Here is an 18331-nt window from a genome sequence, read left to right on the forward strand (position 1 = left end):
AAAGGAGCTGCCCTTACAGTAGAATAGCTCATTTTGAATAAATGGAGTCGATTCATAGAATAGTTTGGCTTGAAAGGGACCTTTAGAGCTCACCTAGTCCAGCCCCCTGCAGTGAGCAGGGACATCTTCAACTAGATCAGGTTGCTCAGAGCCCCCTCCAACCTGACCTTGAATGTGTCCAGGGATGGGGCATTGACCACCTCTTTGGGCAACCTGTGCCAGTGTTTCACCACCCTCGTTGTGAAAATTGGTTCCTTATGTCTAGTCTAAATCTACCCTCCTTTTATTTAAAAACTTTACCCCTTGTCCTATCGCTACAGGCCCTGCTAAAAAGTCTGTCTCTGTAAGTACTGGAAGGCTGCAAGAAGGTCTCCCCGGAGCCTTCTCCATGCTGAACAATGCCAGCTCTCTCAGCCTTTCCTCACAGGGGAAGTGTTCCATCCCTCGAATCATTTTTGTGGCCCTCCTCTGGACCCTCTTCAACAGGTCCATGTCCTTCCTGTGCTGAGAGCTCCAGAGCTGGATGCTGGACTCCAGATGGGGTCTCATCAGAGTGGAGTAGAGGGGCAGAATCCCTTCCCTTCAACCTGCTGGCCACGTTGCTTTTCTTTTGATGCAGCCCAGGAGATGGTTGGCCTTCTGGGCTGCAAGCTCACATTGCCGGCTCATGTCCAGCTTTTCATGTATCCCAAAGTCCTTCTTGGCAGCGCTGCTCGCAACCCCTTCATCCTCCAGTCTATATTGATATTGAGGATTGATATCGAGGATTGATACTGATTTGGTACTGAGGAATGTGAAAATACACAAGTCTGTGGGACCTGATGAGAAGCATCCCAGAGTCCTGAGGGAATTGGCTGATGTAGTTGCCAAGCCACTCTCCATGATGGTTGAAAAGTCCTGGCAGTCAGGTGAAGTCCCTGGAGACTGGAAAAAGGGAAATATTGCACCCATTTTTAAAAAGGGCTGAAAGGAGGACCTTGGGAACTACTGACCTGTCAGCCTCATCTCTTTGCCTGGGAAGGTCATGGAAGAGATTGTCCCAGAAACTATGCTAAGGCATATGGAGGGTAGGGAGGTTATTCAAGACAGCCAGCATGGCTTCACCAAGGGCAAGTCCTGTCTGACCAAACTAGTGGCCTTGTATGATGGAGTGATTACATCAGTGGACAAGGGAATAGCTAAGGATGTCATCTATCTGGACTTTTTGCAAGGCCTTTGACATGGTCGTCCACAACATCCTTCTCTCTAAATTGGAGAGAGATGGATTTCATGGGTGGATGTGGAATTGGTTGGATGGTCAGAAGTTAGTGGTCAATGGCTCAATGTCCAGATGGAAATCAGTGATGAGTGGTGTCCCTTGGGGGTCCATACTGGGACCAGTATTCTTTAATATCTTCATCAATGATATAGACAGTGGGATTGAGTGCACCCTCAGCAAGTTTGCAGATGATGCCAAGCTGAGTGGTGCAGTTGACATGCCTGAGGGACAGGATGCCATCCAGAGGGGCCTGGACAAGCTCGAGCAATGGGCCTGTGTGAACCTCATGAGGTTCAACAAGGACAAGTGCAGGGCTGCCCTGACTTTTCAGTTGTCACGGCAGGTGGCTTGGCAACTACATCAGCCAGTTCCCTCAGGACTCTGGGATGCATCTCATCAGGTTCCATAGACTTGTGTGTGTTCAGGTTCCTCTGGTGGTCTCAAACCTGATCTTCTCTTACAGTGGGAGGGACTTTGCTTTTCCAGTCCCTGTTTTGCAGTCCATCGCCTTGAGAGGTGTGGGAAGAGAGACTGCCAGTGAATACTGAGGGAAAGAAGTCATTGAGTACCTCAGCCTTCTCCTCGTCTTTTGTTACCAATCTGTCAGTCTTGCTCATCAAGGGGGTACTCTTTCTTTGACCTTCCTTTTCTGGCTGAAATACCTGTAGAAGCCCTTCTTATTATTCTTTGCGTCCCTTGCCAAGTTCAGCTCCAGCCGCGCCTTGGCCCTCCTGACCCCATCCTTACACAACCGGGCAGCATCCCTGTACTCATCCCAGGATACCTGTCCCTGCTTCCACTGCCTGTGCATTTCCTTCCTGCCCTTTAGTTTGACCAGCAGGTCTCAACTCATTCATGCCGGTCTCTTGCCTTCTTTCCCTGATTTCTTATAGCTGGGGATCAAGAGCTGTTGAACTCTCTGGAAAGTGTCCTTAAAGATCTGCCAGTTCTGTTCTGCTCCCTTGTCCCTGAGGGCAGTTTCCCAGGGCATCCTGTTGACTAACTCCATGAAGAGCTCAAAGTTTGCTTTCCTAAAATTCAAAGTCCTGACATTACTCTTCACCTGCCCCACATCCCTTAGGACTGCAAACTCCCCCAGAGCATGATCACTGCAGTGCAGGCTGCCTCCACTCTTGACATCACCAGTTAGCTCACTTCCATTGGTCACCAACAGATTCAGTATCGCATTCCCTATAGTAGGAAATAGTCTAGCCAGCCTATAACTTGGCTTAAGTTTTTATCCTCCATGCCCTCCAGGAGTCTCTTGGATTGCCTACAGATCGCCATGCTACTTTTCCAGCAGATGTCAGGGTGGTTGAAGTCCCCCAGCAGGATAACAGCCTGCAAGCGCAATGCCTCCTATAGCTGGAGTGAGAAGGCTTCATCAATAGACTCCCCTTGATTGGGCAGCCTGTAGTAGACACCAACCACAAGGTTCCCTTTGTTGCCTTGGTCTCTGATTTTTACCCATGACGTTTCAACCTTTCAGTGACCATTCTTCAGAGACAGCTCTTCACACTCTCTCCATTTCTTGATGTAGAGGGTAACACTTCTGCCCTTTCGTCCTTCCTTGACTGTCCCTTCTGAACAGCCTGTAGCCATCAGCCACAGTGCAGTTGTGGAATTTGTCCCACCAAGTTTCAGTAATGGCAACCGGGTTATACCTTTCTAACAGCATGGCGGCTTCCAACTCCTGTTTGTTGCCCATGTCTGCGTGCATTGGTGTAGAGGCACTTCAGCTGGGCTGTTGGTCGTGTCACCCTCTTTAGAGGAACACGCCTTAGTTCCTTTGAGGTCTTTTGCCCGTGTTTCCCTGTTGGCTGCTATTACCTTGGGACCCCTGTCTCATCTCTGTGTAGCCAGCACATCTGAGAGCAACAGGCCAAGTGCCCTCACTAGCATCCTGTCCTTCTAACCTTGGTGTGTGAGTCCCAGCAAAATATTTCAGAAAAGTAGGACACCTTTCTTATTTTTAGTGTGTGGTTTCATTTTCTGCTGCCATACCAAATGGCAAAAATGTAAAGAATGTGACTAGCCAATGGCATTTTCATGCTGTGGCCAGGCAGAGAAATACAGGATTTATGGGTGGTTATGCGCAAACACTTTTAGTTTTGTTTAAACAGATGTTTATACATATTTCATTATAAAAGAAGAAATACTCAGTACTATATGGGAAGAGGTGAGAGATCCACTCATGACAGCTTAAAACAGTTACTTTAGGTAAGCAGTGTTTTAACTTCTAGTTTTCTTCCCGTAAAGGCACCATGGGCCTTTTTGCAGTTCATGTTATAGTAAAGGTGTATTGATACAGCCATTCCTTATCTTCCTGATGCCATTTATTAGCTCTAATTTAACTTTTAATTGTATTAAAAATGATTTAATTTTTGTCTATGCAACACTGTTTGACTGACAGCACAGTTTGGGCTGAATATGTACAGGGCAACTTAGTCCTACCTATTGTAGGATGTAGACCCTTCAGCAAAGCTTAGAATATTTTGTGTCTTTAGATTAGATTTTCAGTGTTTTAGTAGGCTTGTCTTTGAGACTTAGTGAACTGAACTGTAATAGTAATAAAAACTCCTGTAACTTAAATAAAATTTTGAGACAACTGTATCTCTAAGATCAGGATAGATCTTGCGATCTCCTCATAATCTTATGTGAATTTGCCACTTGGCATCATTCAGTTGACTGAGCCGCTGAGATATCTTCAATTTTTTTTCTTTGAGACCCTTCTTTACTGAACAATTCTGTGTGTAAAAGATGGGTGAAAAAATAATTTGGAGCTCTGATCTTTCTCAGGGAACACCAGAAGGATGAAGTACATCTGTTTTTACCCTTTCTTTATGAACACCACAAGGCTGTAGTCTGATAAGTGAAATAGGATGACAGACAAAAAATACGAACTTGGGGAGGAGGAATTTAATCCAGATTTCCATCTTTTTTTTAAGTAGCCTTGTATTTATAGAAATAAATTAGAATTTTATACATTGGCTGCTGTACTTTGATTTATATAGGTCAAAATGCACACCCTCAGAAAAATGCTTCAATAGAAAAACGTATGTACATACAGGTTTATTGGTATAAAATATATATATATAGGTTTATTGTACATGTGTGTATATGTAGTTTTAGTATAGTTTGATTGGGAGCCAGATATTACAAGTAACAAAACTTTGTGTAAGTTCTCAGCCACTGAAAAAAAATCTTAAGTAAATTTTTGTTTTCATGTATATAACAAGTGTGTTTGGAGTGCAAATAGAAAAAGAAACCAGAGAGATACCATAGAAGGTAAACTGTTTATAATTTACCTATTTTATATATTACATATTTATGTGTTACATATTTGTAATTTTAGTTTTTTTAACATATAGTTGATTCTTTCTTCTAGTTATTGCAGCCAGTTACTTAGTAAAGAAGTTGACAGATGTGTGGCAGATCTCTTAAAAGAACTGGTTCGTTTCCAAGATCGCTTGTATCAGAAAGACCCAGTAAAGGCCAAGATAAAACGCAGGCTTGTTATGGGTCTTAGAGAAGTTTTGAAACATCTGAAGCTGAAAAAACTGAAGTGTGTCATTATCTCTCCTAACTGTGAAAAGATTCAGTCAAAGGGTAAGTAAGTTTTAAAAAAATATGTCCGTTTAATAAAAGAAATGTAAAAAAGCACACTCAGTATACTTGGCAGCAGTATTGCTATTGGAGGAACTTACTTGAATAGGCTTTGAAATCCAGTCGTATAAAGATTCCTTCCTTCTCCAGATTGTTTACTGCTCTGCAAATGAAGTGTGAGCTGAGTCAAGACTATCTGGTCTGGGGGAAGTTATCTGAAACTAGGATCTGTTTAGTTATAGATTTGCAGTGCAGCTGCACAAAAGATGGCACTGGCACAGCTGAGGAGGGACAAAGGTTACTGATGCCAGCTGTGCCACCACAAGACGTCCTGCTCTATCAGTCTCTTTTAGGCCACAGATTGACAGTAAGTTGTCAGTGATAGTTTGTTTAAAATTTGTTGTAATTATTGTCATTACTTTCTGTCAACTTTTAAATAATTTATTAGCAGCTGGGTCTTTTTTAATACTAGATTAGACTATATATACTACACATATAGTGTATACTACACATATAGTGTATACTACACATATAGTGTATACTACACATATAGTGTATACTACACATATAGTGTATACTACACATATAGTGTATACTACACATATAGTGTATACTACACATATAGTGTATACTACACATATAGTGTATACTACACATATAGTGTATACTACACATATAGTGTATACTACACATACAGTGTATACTACACATAGTAGGGAATAGTAGGAGTCTAACGATACTGCTAAGTAAGAATTAAGGAAAAAAAGGCAAGTTCTCCTTTAAAAATTGAGATCTAACACTGTTGTTGACATCCTTTTTTTTTTTTTCCCTATAAACCCTTGTAATTTCAAAATGCCCCCATAATCTTAGGGTATTTTTTGCCATCTTTTAACAGTACTGTCCTTTAGTTACAACCAGCTTGAATAGTGTCATTCTTTGCTAATTCTATTGTCTGCTCCAGGTGGGTTGGATGATACTCTGCACAATATTATCGACTGTGCCTCTGAACAGAATGTCCCATTTGTTTTTGCCCTTAATCGCAAGGCCCTGGGCCGCTGTGTGAACAAAGCAGTGCCTGTGAGTGTGGTGGGAATTTTTAGCTATGATGGGGCTCAGGTAAGCTGAAATATGTAGGTTCAAGTTTTTGTTTAGCTTTACTTTTTACCTGTAAGGGGGAAAAAACCACGACTGTGACTTTAAGATTTTGTTTGTTTGTTTTGCTTTTGCACACTTACGCTTACACTCTTTATATACCAGGTCAGTGGCTTATAAAAAAAATTGATTTTAGAAGTACAGCCACTCAGCACTGTTCAAAAAAGTAGTTTGGCCATCTCTTCCTGACATCCTCTCCATCTAGATCTCCTTCCAAAATCTTTATTTTTCAAGACAATTGGTGTTGTATAAATGCTTATAAATGGTTTGTTTTTCATGTCTTTATATGTACTTAGCTGCTCAACTTTTATATATGAACATATGCGTTCTGAGTAAGGAATATTTATTACTGATTTTCATGGAGGTGTTAAAACTTACTGTGTGATTTAAGCTTTACTAATATTTTCTATTTCCATAGGACCATTTTCATAGAATGGTACAACTGACAACAGAGGCCAGGAAGGCCTACAAAGATATGATAGCGGCTTTAGAGGAAGACGCTGAAGGAGGACTAAGAAAAACCCAACCCAGCATCTTAACAACTGAATATGAAAAAAGTGGCTTACCAGAGACTGGTAAAACATCTTCCAAGGACTCTGAAAAGGATGTACCAAATTATAGTGAGTATTTACTGACTTGGTTTTGGTTCAGTTTTCATTCAAAGTGTTCTGAAATTCTACTATTTTCACTGAAGCAAATGACACCTGACACTTTAGTGTTTAGTAAGGGGGGAAATTCTGCTTTTCTGTAATTTTTTTTTTTATTATTTTTTTCCCCTACTCCCCTAATTTTATAAACCTGAGGTCAGCTCTTGCTGAGAAAGTCTTAGAGAAAATTCCATTCTGAAATCCACTGATGGCATGCGGTACTCATTGCTTTGTCCAGGGAGGTTTAACAGAGCTCCTTCTTATTTTGATTTGTTAAAAAATCCTCTAAGTTTTTTTTTCTAGACGTACATACTCTGTAACTATGGTGGACTTAAGCTTTATATTGAAGCATGTTTGAGATGCATCTTCCTGTCCAGAAGTATGCATGTTTTGTAAAGACCTTCCACTTGCAGAAACGCATTCTCCAAGCTCTGCTCACAGAGTCAACAGGCAACGACAGTTATCACAGATACTAGGCAACTTAAAACTTCTTTGAAAGTTTTGAAAACTTCTGAGTGTTTTTAAAATTGGACCCACCTTCAGAGTTAGCTTTGCACGAGTAGGGTCTGCACACAAACACCTCAATGGATCCCGTCACTCCTAAAGTATTCTTTCATGCATCGTCTGTGTCACCTGGTGTACAGGCCAACATACCCATGTTACTTTGAGAAGGAAGTAAAGAATCAGTGTGACTTCTCATTTTAAGTTTTTCCTCAAGTATTATAGAATAACCTGTTTGTTGCTTTGTGTGGTTTGTTTGTTTGTTTATTCTAATATTCTCTAGTTAAAATCTGGAAGAAAAAACTTGAAGAAGAGTATAACCCATATGCACTGGAACTGGAAAAGAGTGCAACTGCTGACATGGTCATAGTGAATTCAGAAGAGCATCAGTAAATCCAGGTCCAATTCTGTTGTTTTTTGGTTTGTTTTTTTTTTCCTCTTAGACCCTTAGGAAGAGAGTAGCAATATAAGATAATTTAAGAAATATCTGAAGTCAGCCAAGTAAACTGTTCTGAATCCCTTTAAGCAAAATACACACTGGAGGACACAAGGCACTGGCTAATGCTTTTACATTTTATGTATTTGTCTAATCACTATAGCAGATGACAACAGCAAATTGTTTTAGCCCTGCAGCAGTTAACTAGCTGGGGATACTTTAATGGTTTTATAGAGTAGCACTGATTTGTTAGTAGTACAATATACCAAAAGAACTTGCTAGAAGAATAATTTTATTTGTGAAGAGATTCTATGAGCCAGAAGGTTGGGGCTTGTGTGGAGTTGCTTTATTTTAACTCTTGTTAAAGAACTTCAACTGTTATGTGATTCTGAGTTTCTTTTTTTTTCTTTTTGTTTTTTTTTTCTTCTAAATAAACCTGCTCATGTGGGCAGGCTGGCATCAATGTCACTTTCTTCCAGTCAGTAAGAAATTAATTCAGGGCAGGCAGCTTGACTGGAACTAATTCAGAAGGCCATGATGACAGATTTCCCAGTTAGCTCTCCTGTGTGATATTTTGTTCTGGGATCATACAGCACCTGTAAAGGAGAGAGCATGGACTACAAAGGTCTGAAATTCCTGAAGTGAAAGTGCTCTGTTTAGAAATTTTATAAAGTTGATTAAGTGTACAACGATGATCTTTCTGCTGCTACTGAGACTAGTTTATCATAGGTCCTGCTTTGAAGTTAGATGATATTGAAGGACAGCAAATGTGCCAGCTTGCTATCCTATCTGTACCTTCTCCATGCTGACAGACTCCTCATTCCTTCAGTTTGGGGTTGTGTTGGTGTATGTATGTAAGAGTTTTTTATCAATCTCAGCTTGTATCTAAGGTAGGGAAATTTTCTATCTTACAGAAAATAAAATTTTTATCTGTTAGAAAATAAAATTTCAAACAACAAAATGTGCTTATAATGGTGGTGGAGTACCTTAGTGGCAGTGCCTTGTATGAATACCATTGCTTACAAGTTGCAGACATAAGCAAGCCTAAAGAAGGTAATTGGAGGATGCACATGTAACTTCTGTCAGCTATTCTGAAAGATGACAGATACCATGTGCTGCTGCCAGCATCTCTGAAGTGTGTCTGTGAGTGCGTCACCGCATTAAATGTTTTTAGTGCAATACTTTGGAAAGTAGCTGCCTTGTGAAGTTAGAAGTGATATAACAACTTTAAATAATTTTTAAATTCAAACAAGTTTGTAGAATGTAAATTGTATAAAATCTGTTACAATATATTGATTCTATAAAGATTGTTCTGACTTAAGTAAACTCTTCTGGTGGGCCTTTAATGATATTTGAGGTGTCAGGTTTGAGGAATAATGTTGGTAAGAAAAGCCAGCATTAAGCTGAAATACACAGTTGGTCATTAGTTATGATGATCACCTTTTGGATTAGTTTATTCCAATCATAGAATGTTTGGGTTGGAAGGGACCTTTAAAGGTCACCTAGTCCAACCCCTTGCAGTGAGCAGGGACATCTTCAACTAGACTGGGTTGCTCAGAGCCCTGTCCAACCTGACCTTGAATGTGTCCAGGGATGGGGCATCTACCACCTCTCTGGGAAACCTGTGCCAGTGTTTCACCATCCTCATTGTGAAAATTTTCTTCCTTAGCTCTAGTCTAAATCTACCCTCTTTTCATTTAAAACCTGTACCCCTTGTCCTGTTGCTACAGGCTGTGCCCATCTTTCTTATAAGCCCCCTTTAAGTACTGGAAGGCTGCAAGAAGGTCTCCCTGGAGCCTTCTCTTCTCTACCCCAACCCTCTCAGCCTTTCTTCATCGGAGAGGTGTTCCAGCCTCTGATCACTTCGGTGGCCCTCCTCTGGACCTGCTCCAAGAGGTCCATGTCTTTCCTGTGCTGAGGGCTGCATTGGTGGATGCAGTACTCCAGCCTTTAATCCACCAGTACCCCCCAGCAGGACTGCTTTCAATCCCCCAGCCTGTACTGATATCAGGGAGTGCCCTGATCGAGGTGCAGGACCCTACACTTGGCCTGAACTCATGAGGTTCACACAGGCCCATGCCTCAAGCTTCTCCAGGTCCCTCTGTAAGGCATTCCAGGCCCCAGTTGTGTCAACTGCACCACTCAGCTTGATGTCATCTGGAAACTTGCTAAGGGTGCACTCGATCCCACTGTCTATGTCATGGATGAGTATATTAAAGAAAGAGGACTGGTCCTGCTGCAGACCCCTGAGGGACACCACTCGTTACCAATCTCCATCTGGACATCAAGCAGTTGACCACTCACCTCTCTGGATGCAACCATCTAACCAATTCCTCATGCACTGAACAGTCCACCCCTGAAATCCATAGCTCTCCAATTTAGAGAGAAGGATGTTGCAGGGGACCGTGTCAAAGGCCTTACGAAAGTCCAGATAGACAACTTATCTTCCCTTGTCTGCTGATGTGGTCACTCCACCATAGAAGGCCCCTAAGTTGGTCAGGCAGGACTTGCCCTTGGTGAAGCCATGCTGGCTGGCTCAAATCCCCTCCCCTTCCTCCATGTGCAGGTAAGTGTGATTTATTCATACTTGTGCCACTTCGATGCACATCTAAAATTCTGAAACTGCTAAGCCTAGTCACTGCATGGCATGGGGACCAGTTGGTTAAGATCATATTAACTTTTTTTTTTGGCCATGTTTTCTATTTTGTCTTACTGTAGAACAGCATGAAAAGTTACTTTGAAAACATGATAGGTTGTTCAAAAATCTTAGGCAGTTATTTCCTGTTCTTAGAATGTAGCAAAAAAAAAAAAAATCACTATAAAGGATCACAGCTGGATTCACTAAATCAGAGATGTTTTTTCACAAAGTTGAGCTAAACAAAAAATCTGGCCAATCTTCTTTTACTACTTGCAGTACTTCACTGCAGAGACAAGGCAAAACTCAGTAATGCTCATCTAAAACTCAGACCTCAGTCTTACAAAGCCTTACCTTCCCACTCAGCAGCACCGAACTAAGCTTAAGTCTGCTCCAAATCTATTGAACAACTCACTCTAAGGAAGGGACAATTAAAAAAAAAAAAGTCTTTTCATAGGTGTCCTACAGATGTCACAAGAGCAATACAATGGGCAAAAAATTCCCTCTGACTGTTGGTGTCAGAAGTCTGCATCAGCATTAATGATTGCCACTGTGGCAAATAGGGAAAATGGTTTATGTATGAGAATTTTCACCCTGCATGTGAGCACAAGGAGGGCTGGTATTGGGGGGGGGGAAAAAAAAGAAAAAAAGGCTAATTTAGGAAAGTCTTAGAGTGAGGACAATGTTTTCTTCAATGTGGGAAACAATTTAATCTTGCCAGTTGGGGGATAACCAGGGGATAAGTATGAAGGTTTCTGCTATTGCTAGGAGCAGCTGTCCTCATGGACTCAAGCTATAGTGGTTCCAAGGTGGCATCTTACTTGCTTCCAGATGGTTGAAAACCATTAAGAAGAGAAGACAGAAAACTTGGAATTATGCCTCGGACTTCTGTTTATTAGATGCAGAAGGACAAAACTCTGAACAGCAATGCAGTAAAACAGTTTCACTGTGGATTACATAGATGCTCACCTTTTCAGTCTGTAGTTGTTCAATAGGAATAGTCTTTGAATTCATTCAGCACAGAATTTTTTAAAGCTACCCCAGTTATCTCAAATATAGAAGAATAATTTGCAAAAGCTGAAGAGTCTGCTTTAACTTGGGTGCTTTGTAATCTGTCTGTAGTTTGAGCATGAACCAGAAGTTTTTTATTTGGTACAGAAACTTTATTACCAAAGGAAATGTGTTTGAACAAATGAACTTGCTGACACCAGAAAGGAATGCTCTTCAAAACACTGGGAACAGAGTGTAAGGGTAAACACATTAAAAGAAAATAAATGGCGAGTTGAAGTGCCTTTAAATAAATGTGATCCACGTATTATTATTAATCTCTAAATCGTAGGCCAAGATCCTCAAGCCTAAAATTAACTGGTTTGCTTAATGAACTCAAAACTGAAGCCATACATCATATTCTATTGTTTGAGCAGCACAAATCTTACCGAGACCCCTTTTTGTTCTTCATTAAGCTGAAATAACTGGCACCAGAAAACCCGCAAGGGTTGGATGGCCTCTCTTGTAGCATGTAACTTAGTTACTCTTTGGTGCAGTAAGGATATCCTCTTCCACCTCAAGCTTCAGGTGACTCTCCCAAATATTGATTTTAATGCCAGCACTAGCACTCACAAATACCTCTTTGAATGCTGTTAAGAGTACTGGGTACTCTAACTTGCATACATTTCTTCTAGACTATTCATTCCTTTGTCCATTAAAGGCTGTTTTTCTTGTTGCAGCTCTCCTGAAGAAGTTCAGAATGATGTGTTAATACAGCTTAAAAAATTAAAATGGGCTTTAAAGGTTGCCTATATTAACTGCTTCACATACAACAAGTGTGTGTCATATCCAGAAGTTATCAGCAGTAATCTTTGTTCTGTTGAAGAAAAACATTAAAAGCTATGTATGGACTGTTTCTTTTAAAGGAAGACCAGCTGTGATGGACAGCACCATTTAGGAAGTCCAGTAGTCTCTGCAATCCAATTAAGTCTGTAGAGGGGATGAATTTAAATCTACTATATTTAGTATACACAGACTTACTGTTTCAGGCAGGATGACAACTACTGACTGATTAGGACTTGGTTAGTGGACTGAAGGAGCAAGCTGACATAGCTGTAGTCTGTGTCACAGGTCAAGCAGATTTTACTGCTGAGAGGGTCAAGAATGACATGTACAGAAATGCTGATCACTTTGTTGTATAAATACATTTGGTTGCAGAAGCATCATAGGCTATTTATAAAATCGGGACTGTAGTGTGGCACATAGAAAGGACTGTAGGAGATACCTTTTACCAAAAAATTCTTACCCATGTTTTCCTCCAGTTTTGCATCATCTTGTCATGTTCACTGATGGCACTTCTCCAGGTATCAAATTCCTTGGTCCATCCATCCTGACCAGCACGATCTGAGAATTGTATATGGGGATGATTACATAACTGCATAATGATGAAGTAAGTTGGCTTCTGTTCAGTTGCAGTACTTCTTGGGGGGGATCAGGCTAGAAGGAACAAAAGCCACCATCTTGTCCTTCATTTTGCTCTGCCTGCTCTCATGTTATTTGGAAATAAGTTCTACTCAAATGGTTATGTCTCTTCCCCTCTGCAGCAAACTTTATAGCCTCCAAAGTAAACAGATTCAGTGCGTTTATCTATGATTCAAGGTCTAGAAAACAAACCCTACAAGTTAGAGTTCAAACCCATTTAAGAAGCACAGGAATGCTCTAGTTAGTTAGTTAGATCATACCAAGCCTGGAAAGAAGAATGATATGATACAGCTGACTATGTCCAGTTTGTAATTTCCCCGTTTTCTGGTAATGTTATGTAGTCAGTTACTCTTCATTCCACTGAGAACTTAAGAAGGACTATTTTACTGCACTTTTTGATAAAATTCTAGTTCTGTCTGGCAGTTTTTCTTGCAGAATGTAACACTGGTGGGGACATACACAGATGTAATGTTTTCTAGTTATCCTTCAGGACACTAGCTACAATATATAATGTTTCTGTAGCACAGTGAAAGCCTCCCTCTGTTCTACATTTACAGTAGTTTCACTGAAATGCTCTTCATTCTGTTTCTGAGACAGACTTCAAAGTAACTGGAGTGATGGCAAGACAACTTGTGTAGCTCCTAATGCTTTTCTCTGTCACTGAAAAAAGAAGGGTAGAACTGTTCTTGACAAATTCATGTTTGTTATCAACCAGCTAATTAATTACCTGGTTAATTACTACACCCTGCCACGAAAATCCATACTGTATCATCATTGCTCCTGCCCTCTTTTTAAAGACTATTCAGACCTTCTCTCGGCCTGGATAAGTTCTCAAAAGCTAGTTGCAAATGGTGCTGAAGTTGCATCAGTCAGTTGTGGGCACCCGAAGATCTTGCACAGCTGCTGAAGTTAGCTAACTGACCTCCTGCCCAGTGAGTCTCCACATGAAGAGGCAGGAACTGACCTCTCCCAACTACAGGTGGTTTACAAATAATTTGATTTTTAAGAATCCTGGGTGGTGGGAGTTTCTCTTACCATCCAACTTCCTTGGCATTAAGGAGTTCTTCTACATTACTCTGTAGACTTCTGACCTGTTTTTAACTCTCTGACTTCCAATTTGTGTCCATTAGCTTAGCACTTTATTTCATTTCTAGATCATAATGGCCAATTTGCAGGTTAGTCCTTTGTGGCCTTTTTGGGAGGGGGTGAAGGAAGGAATTTTTATGGTTCTGAAACCTTTTCATAAACAAGTGGGTACCAACACAGTAAACAAGAGTTACCATCTTCGTATATGCACATTTTATGGGTGAAGATTACAGAGATTTACTCAATATTGGGGTTAGGCCCAACATGGCATACATTCGAAACCAGCCTACCTTCATCTTCCACTGTGATGAGCACTTGGGACGTCATGTTCCCAACTTTTGAGATGAACGAACATTTATATTCTGTATTTTCTGACACTGAATCTTTCACCCAACTCAGAACATGCACTCTGCCATCAAACAGCATATGAGATTGCTCAGTGATGCACGCCTTCATCTTCTGTCCGTTCTTCTTCCAGACAAAAGAGGAGTCATCCGGACCTGTAAAAATGTCAGTCAGCTTATTTTGTAAGAAAATACAAGATGAGTCTTGGAAAATAAAATAAAAGCTTAAGACTTCAAGATTAGACTCAAAAGCATAAATGGTTGATTGTACTGTTTGTTAGGTTTCTTCAGCTGAAACTCTGGGTACCAAAAACCTGGGATAAAAAGGAGCTAGCCCTGGTGATTTTTTTTTGGCTCAAGCCAAAATTGTAAACAAGTTTGTATGTATAAAGGAGTTCTGTCTGGCGTCTCACAAGGGGGAACTTACGCCACAAATGTGATAGAGCTGGTGATGCACATCAGCACTATCTGCCTATACGATTTCCTGTAGAGCCAGGTCACATCACCTACTGCTGATCAAGTGAGCTTCTGGTACAAAGCTGAAACCATCTGAGACATGCCCTGCAAAATCTGAAATAAAGGCCAGGAAGGGGAAAAGTTCAAGAACTCAATGTGTCAAAGATGCTGGAACTAATAATGAAAGAAGCAGAATTGGAAAAAGTGCAGAACCATTAGTCACAGCAGGCAATTAGGCAAGACAGAACTTGGAAGAAGCTTGGATCAACAACAAAGAGCAATCTAATCTCTTAGCCTTGTTGCTATTATTCGTCTTAACCTGCGAGGACAGAATTTGAATAAATCAGAGATTGACAGTAGCCCAGAGGACAGAACAGCTGTTCCCAGAAAATTAGCAAGGTTGGCTGAAATGTACTTGGCAGTATCAGAGTCTTTTCATTTAAAAGAAAGGCATCTGGGCCAAGCTAAGAACTTTGCAGTAATTCTGATGTTTAAAGCATGCCTATTTCTCCCTCTGGGCCTAGGACCCAGATAGCCTTAGCAAGAGGAGACATACTGAGAAATCTGGGGTAAAAAGAAAAATAAACTATTTTTGTTAGTATGTCTTGGGAGAACAGGTAACCAACTACAGAAGTCCGCTCTTACTATGAGCATTTCAAATTGCAAATCAATGTGGCCTTTTTCTCTAGAAAAATAGTTGTTCTAGGTCAGTGTCCTGAAAAGTAATTACACTTTAGATAATCATGCAGGCACAGACAAAAAAAAAAAAGGTAGTCTTTACGTCTGTGCACTTCCCCAGCATATCTTGTTAACTTCCTGTTTGGAAATAAAGCTAATAGACTACAAATAGAGACATAAATTAATAGTGAGGTTAAGGGTGAATGATAGAGAACATGATCTAGTTAAAGCCTGGAAGAGTTTATCTGTAAGGAAAAGAGGGAGGGATACGGCACAATCTCTGAAGAAGGACTGACAACAGCTCTGACAAAGCGGAGAGGGCAAGCATACGCTGAGCTGAAAACGCTAGCGTAGCACACACTCATTTAAAAAATAAAATAGTGTTTTATGGATGATTGTGCTCATTCTGCCTTTAACAGTAGATAGGTTCCATGCTGCTAAAATCATGGGAAGTTGAACCAGGGATAAATTATTTCAGTAAACTAATGCTGAAGTTGGAATGTAGACAAATGGGAGGATTAGTAAGTAAATACAAGCACAGCAGAAAGATACAAATCTTCAAGTAGGAAAAAAAAAAGCTTTGAAGAGTAGAAACTTACCTTCAAAAACACTCTGGATTATAATTTCTAGCAGATGCCGCAATAAATCTGACTCGGCATTAATATAGAAACGAAATTAAGGAATAGTGTTCACAGAGGTCAAGCTGACTCGGAGGAGTTAAGACCATCTTGACCACAGCGGAGATCAGCAAGACGCGGGAATGCTGTGGCACAAAGCCTCAGGACGGACTTCCCCACGCGTAGAAGAGTTATTACCCTAGCATTGTAAAGCGAAAAGCCAGGTGCTCAAGCAAAGCCATGCGCCCACAAGTTTTATTGGCAGTAGTTCGAGCCCTAACCCATAGCAATAGGGCCATTACCTAAAACCCTGCTTGAAAGGTGCCATTTTAGGGCCATGCAGGGAAGTGGCACCTTCAGATGTTACTATTCACACCACAGAACCTGCTCTATTTTCTGGTGCTAACGATCGCAATTGTTCAGGAAATCTGCCAAAAGCTCAGTTCAGACACTCATTTCACCAACAATTTCCTTAGATGGGAGATTTTGCAAGCTGCGTGTTGTTTCAGGACGACCCCTTAAGAAGTTGCAACTGGGCAATTTTACCCTACTTTTGTTTTCTGTGCCCTCAAGAAGCACTGGAAATCCCCACAGAGATACACTCATCGCCATGCACACAAGTTGGTTGACAAAGAAGTCCAGGTTTCAAGCACGAGTCAGGGTTTTTACTGGTCTTTGTGTTTCACTGCAGTTTATTCCTGATTTTCAGGCACTGTGCTATTACTTTCTCTACTTTGATTTCCTTTTCAGGATTCAGCAACAGAAAAAAAAATACACGGTGAAACAGTTTCACCTGCAAAAACTCTGAATCACATTTGTTAAATGCAAATTTTCTACAGCTCTAGAGTGAGATAAATTCAGGCTCTGACATAATGGTTAAAGAAGTATTTTTTGAAGATAAATTAATGTGAACATATTTACTACTGTCTCTATAATACAAATTAATTACATGTCTAGTGCAAACTTTAAAATATTACTTACACAATCTACTTACTTTGCCATCCACTTTAAGAAAGCTTGAAAGATTTAGAAAAAGTCATCTTATTAAAACATAATATTCAGACAGAGAATTAAGCAGCACGTCAATCTAGATATGTAAGTAGCTACGAGCAACAAAGAAAGATATTTCAAGCAGTTAACTTGGAAAACATTGCTTCCCTCTCGGTAAATGTATCATTAATCATCAACTTCACATCTTAACGATTTTAGAAGGGGAAAGGTTAATAATTATTAAAATTTAAAAAGCACTGTCTGAACTACCCCTTTTCTCTGCGTAAGCCCTTCCTACTTTCCGGTGTCTGTGGAAGTGTTTGCTACTTTCCCATATAGATTTCATTTTCTATACCTCTGTTTTCAGCACTTTGAGTGAAATGGTCCTGCCCAGGTAGTAACAGCCCAGGTACTGTCCAGGTAGTTTCTGCTGGCAAAATGGGTTCTCCGACCTACGTCAAGTCAGGCAGGTTTGCACAAACCATGTATTTAATAGCCAGATTATTTTGCCTCAAGGTTTGCCACAAGGAAAAATTTCAGCAGCCGCAGCCAGCCTTAAAAACTTAAACCACTGCAGCTGCTTGTAAACTTCTACCCACAGCCTAACTGTAGTCACTGAATTATTGGTGTAAATCTGATCTCAGATTAAAATAAGCCAATAAATAAATAAATCTGAAATTAAAGAAGGGAAGTATAGACAGCTACAGATTCAGAGCAGCATGCTGATGTGCCCTGCTGAACTGTACCAAATTAAGCATTTGCCTTTCACGCATCAAATACTGATAGACATACAGCTTTCAGAAAAGCCTGGAGATATTAATTTAAAAGCAAGAGATTATGGATTAAGTAGAGCTCGCTGACAGAAGGCTGGGGTGGGGGAGCCAGCACGAGCACTGGCCACACTGGCTCCTTTTCGCCAAGCGCTGCAACTTGGGAAGCGCGCGGACAGTTCGAAAGGCACCCGGTGAGGCTGAGTAGCGAAACACTCGGAAGCCCTACCCCTTCGCTCTGGGCTTAGCATGCTGTCTTCCCTCATTTTTAACACGGTCCTTGAAGGGTAACATTAAAACAAAGTCTTCCCTATAAATTACCCAGAGAAACACTTCCAAGATAGAGGGAGGTGAGTTGGGTAAAACAAAGCAGGAGCCAGCAGCGAGCCTAAACCGCCTAAAGCTTTCCACAGCTAAACTAACCTCTGAAAGCTGGCAGCAAATTGAAATCCAGTGAAGAGGACCGAGAGGTATCCCACAGAGAAATTCTAGCAGGGTAACAAAGAGTCTTTTTCTCAAATTCCTGTAATCTAGACACAGAACTGCTACCAGAGGCTATCCTCAGTGACAGGAAGTTTAGGTTTGGGAAAAAACTCCCCTGTATTTCCCAATACACACCAAAACCTCTTCTAAAACTCACAACACGCAGCAGATTAAAAAACCAAACCAAAACAAAACCAGTTAAT

At 40.7% G+C, this 18331-nt stretch overlaps 2 protein-coding genes across 2 annotated transcripts in view; one reads left to right on the forward strand and one right to left on the reverse strand.

Annotated features, from left to right (window-relative positions):
• The window catches only part of SECISBP2 (SECIS binding protein 2), a gene marked incomplete at its 5' end in the record, with an annotated part of 33734 nt that extends 25397 nt beyond the window's left edge, over positions 1 to 8337 (forward strand). The window contains 4 exons of the mRNA XM_082013702.1: positions 4647 to 4867; positions 5826 to 5980; positions 6435 to 6636; positions 7448 to 8337. Coding sequence (XP_081869828.1) covers positions 4647 to 4867; positions 5826 to 5980; positions 6435 to 6636; positions 7448 to 7557 — 688 coding nt within the window. The 3' untranslated portion in view covers positions 7558 to 8337. The remainder of the gene's footprint in view (positions 1 to 4646; positions 4868 to 5825; positions 5981 to 6434; positions 6637 to 7447) is intronic.
• Positions 8338 to 11937: 3600 nt separating this feature from the next.
• The window catches only part of SEMA4D (semaphorin 4D), a gene marked incomplete at both ends in the record, with an annotated part of 37756 nt that continues 31362 nt past the window's right edge, over positions 11938 to 18331 (reverse strand). Inside the window, 3 exons of the mRNA XM_082013217.1 lie at positions 11938 to 11967; positions 12529 to 12626; positions 14081 to 14290. Of these exons, the coding sequence (XP_081869343.1) occupies positions 11938 to 11967; positions 12529 to 12626; positions 14081 to 14290 (338 nt within the window). The remainder of the gene's footprint in view (positions 11968 to 12528; positions 12627 to 14080; positions 14291 to 18331) is intronic.

The sequence above is a fragment of the Phaethon aethereus genome (assembly GCF_964289735.1).
Source record: "Phaethon aethereus genome assembly, chromosome: Z".
NCBI classification, from domain to species: domain Eukaryota; kingdom Metazoa; phylum Chordata; class Aves; order Phaethontiformes; family Phaethontidae; genus Phaethon; species Phaethon aethereus.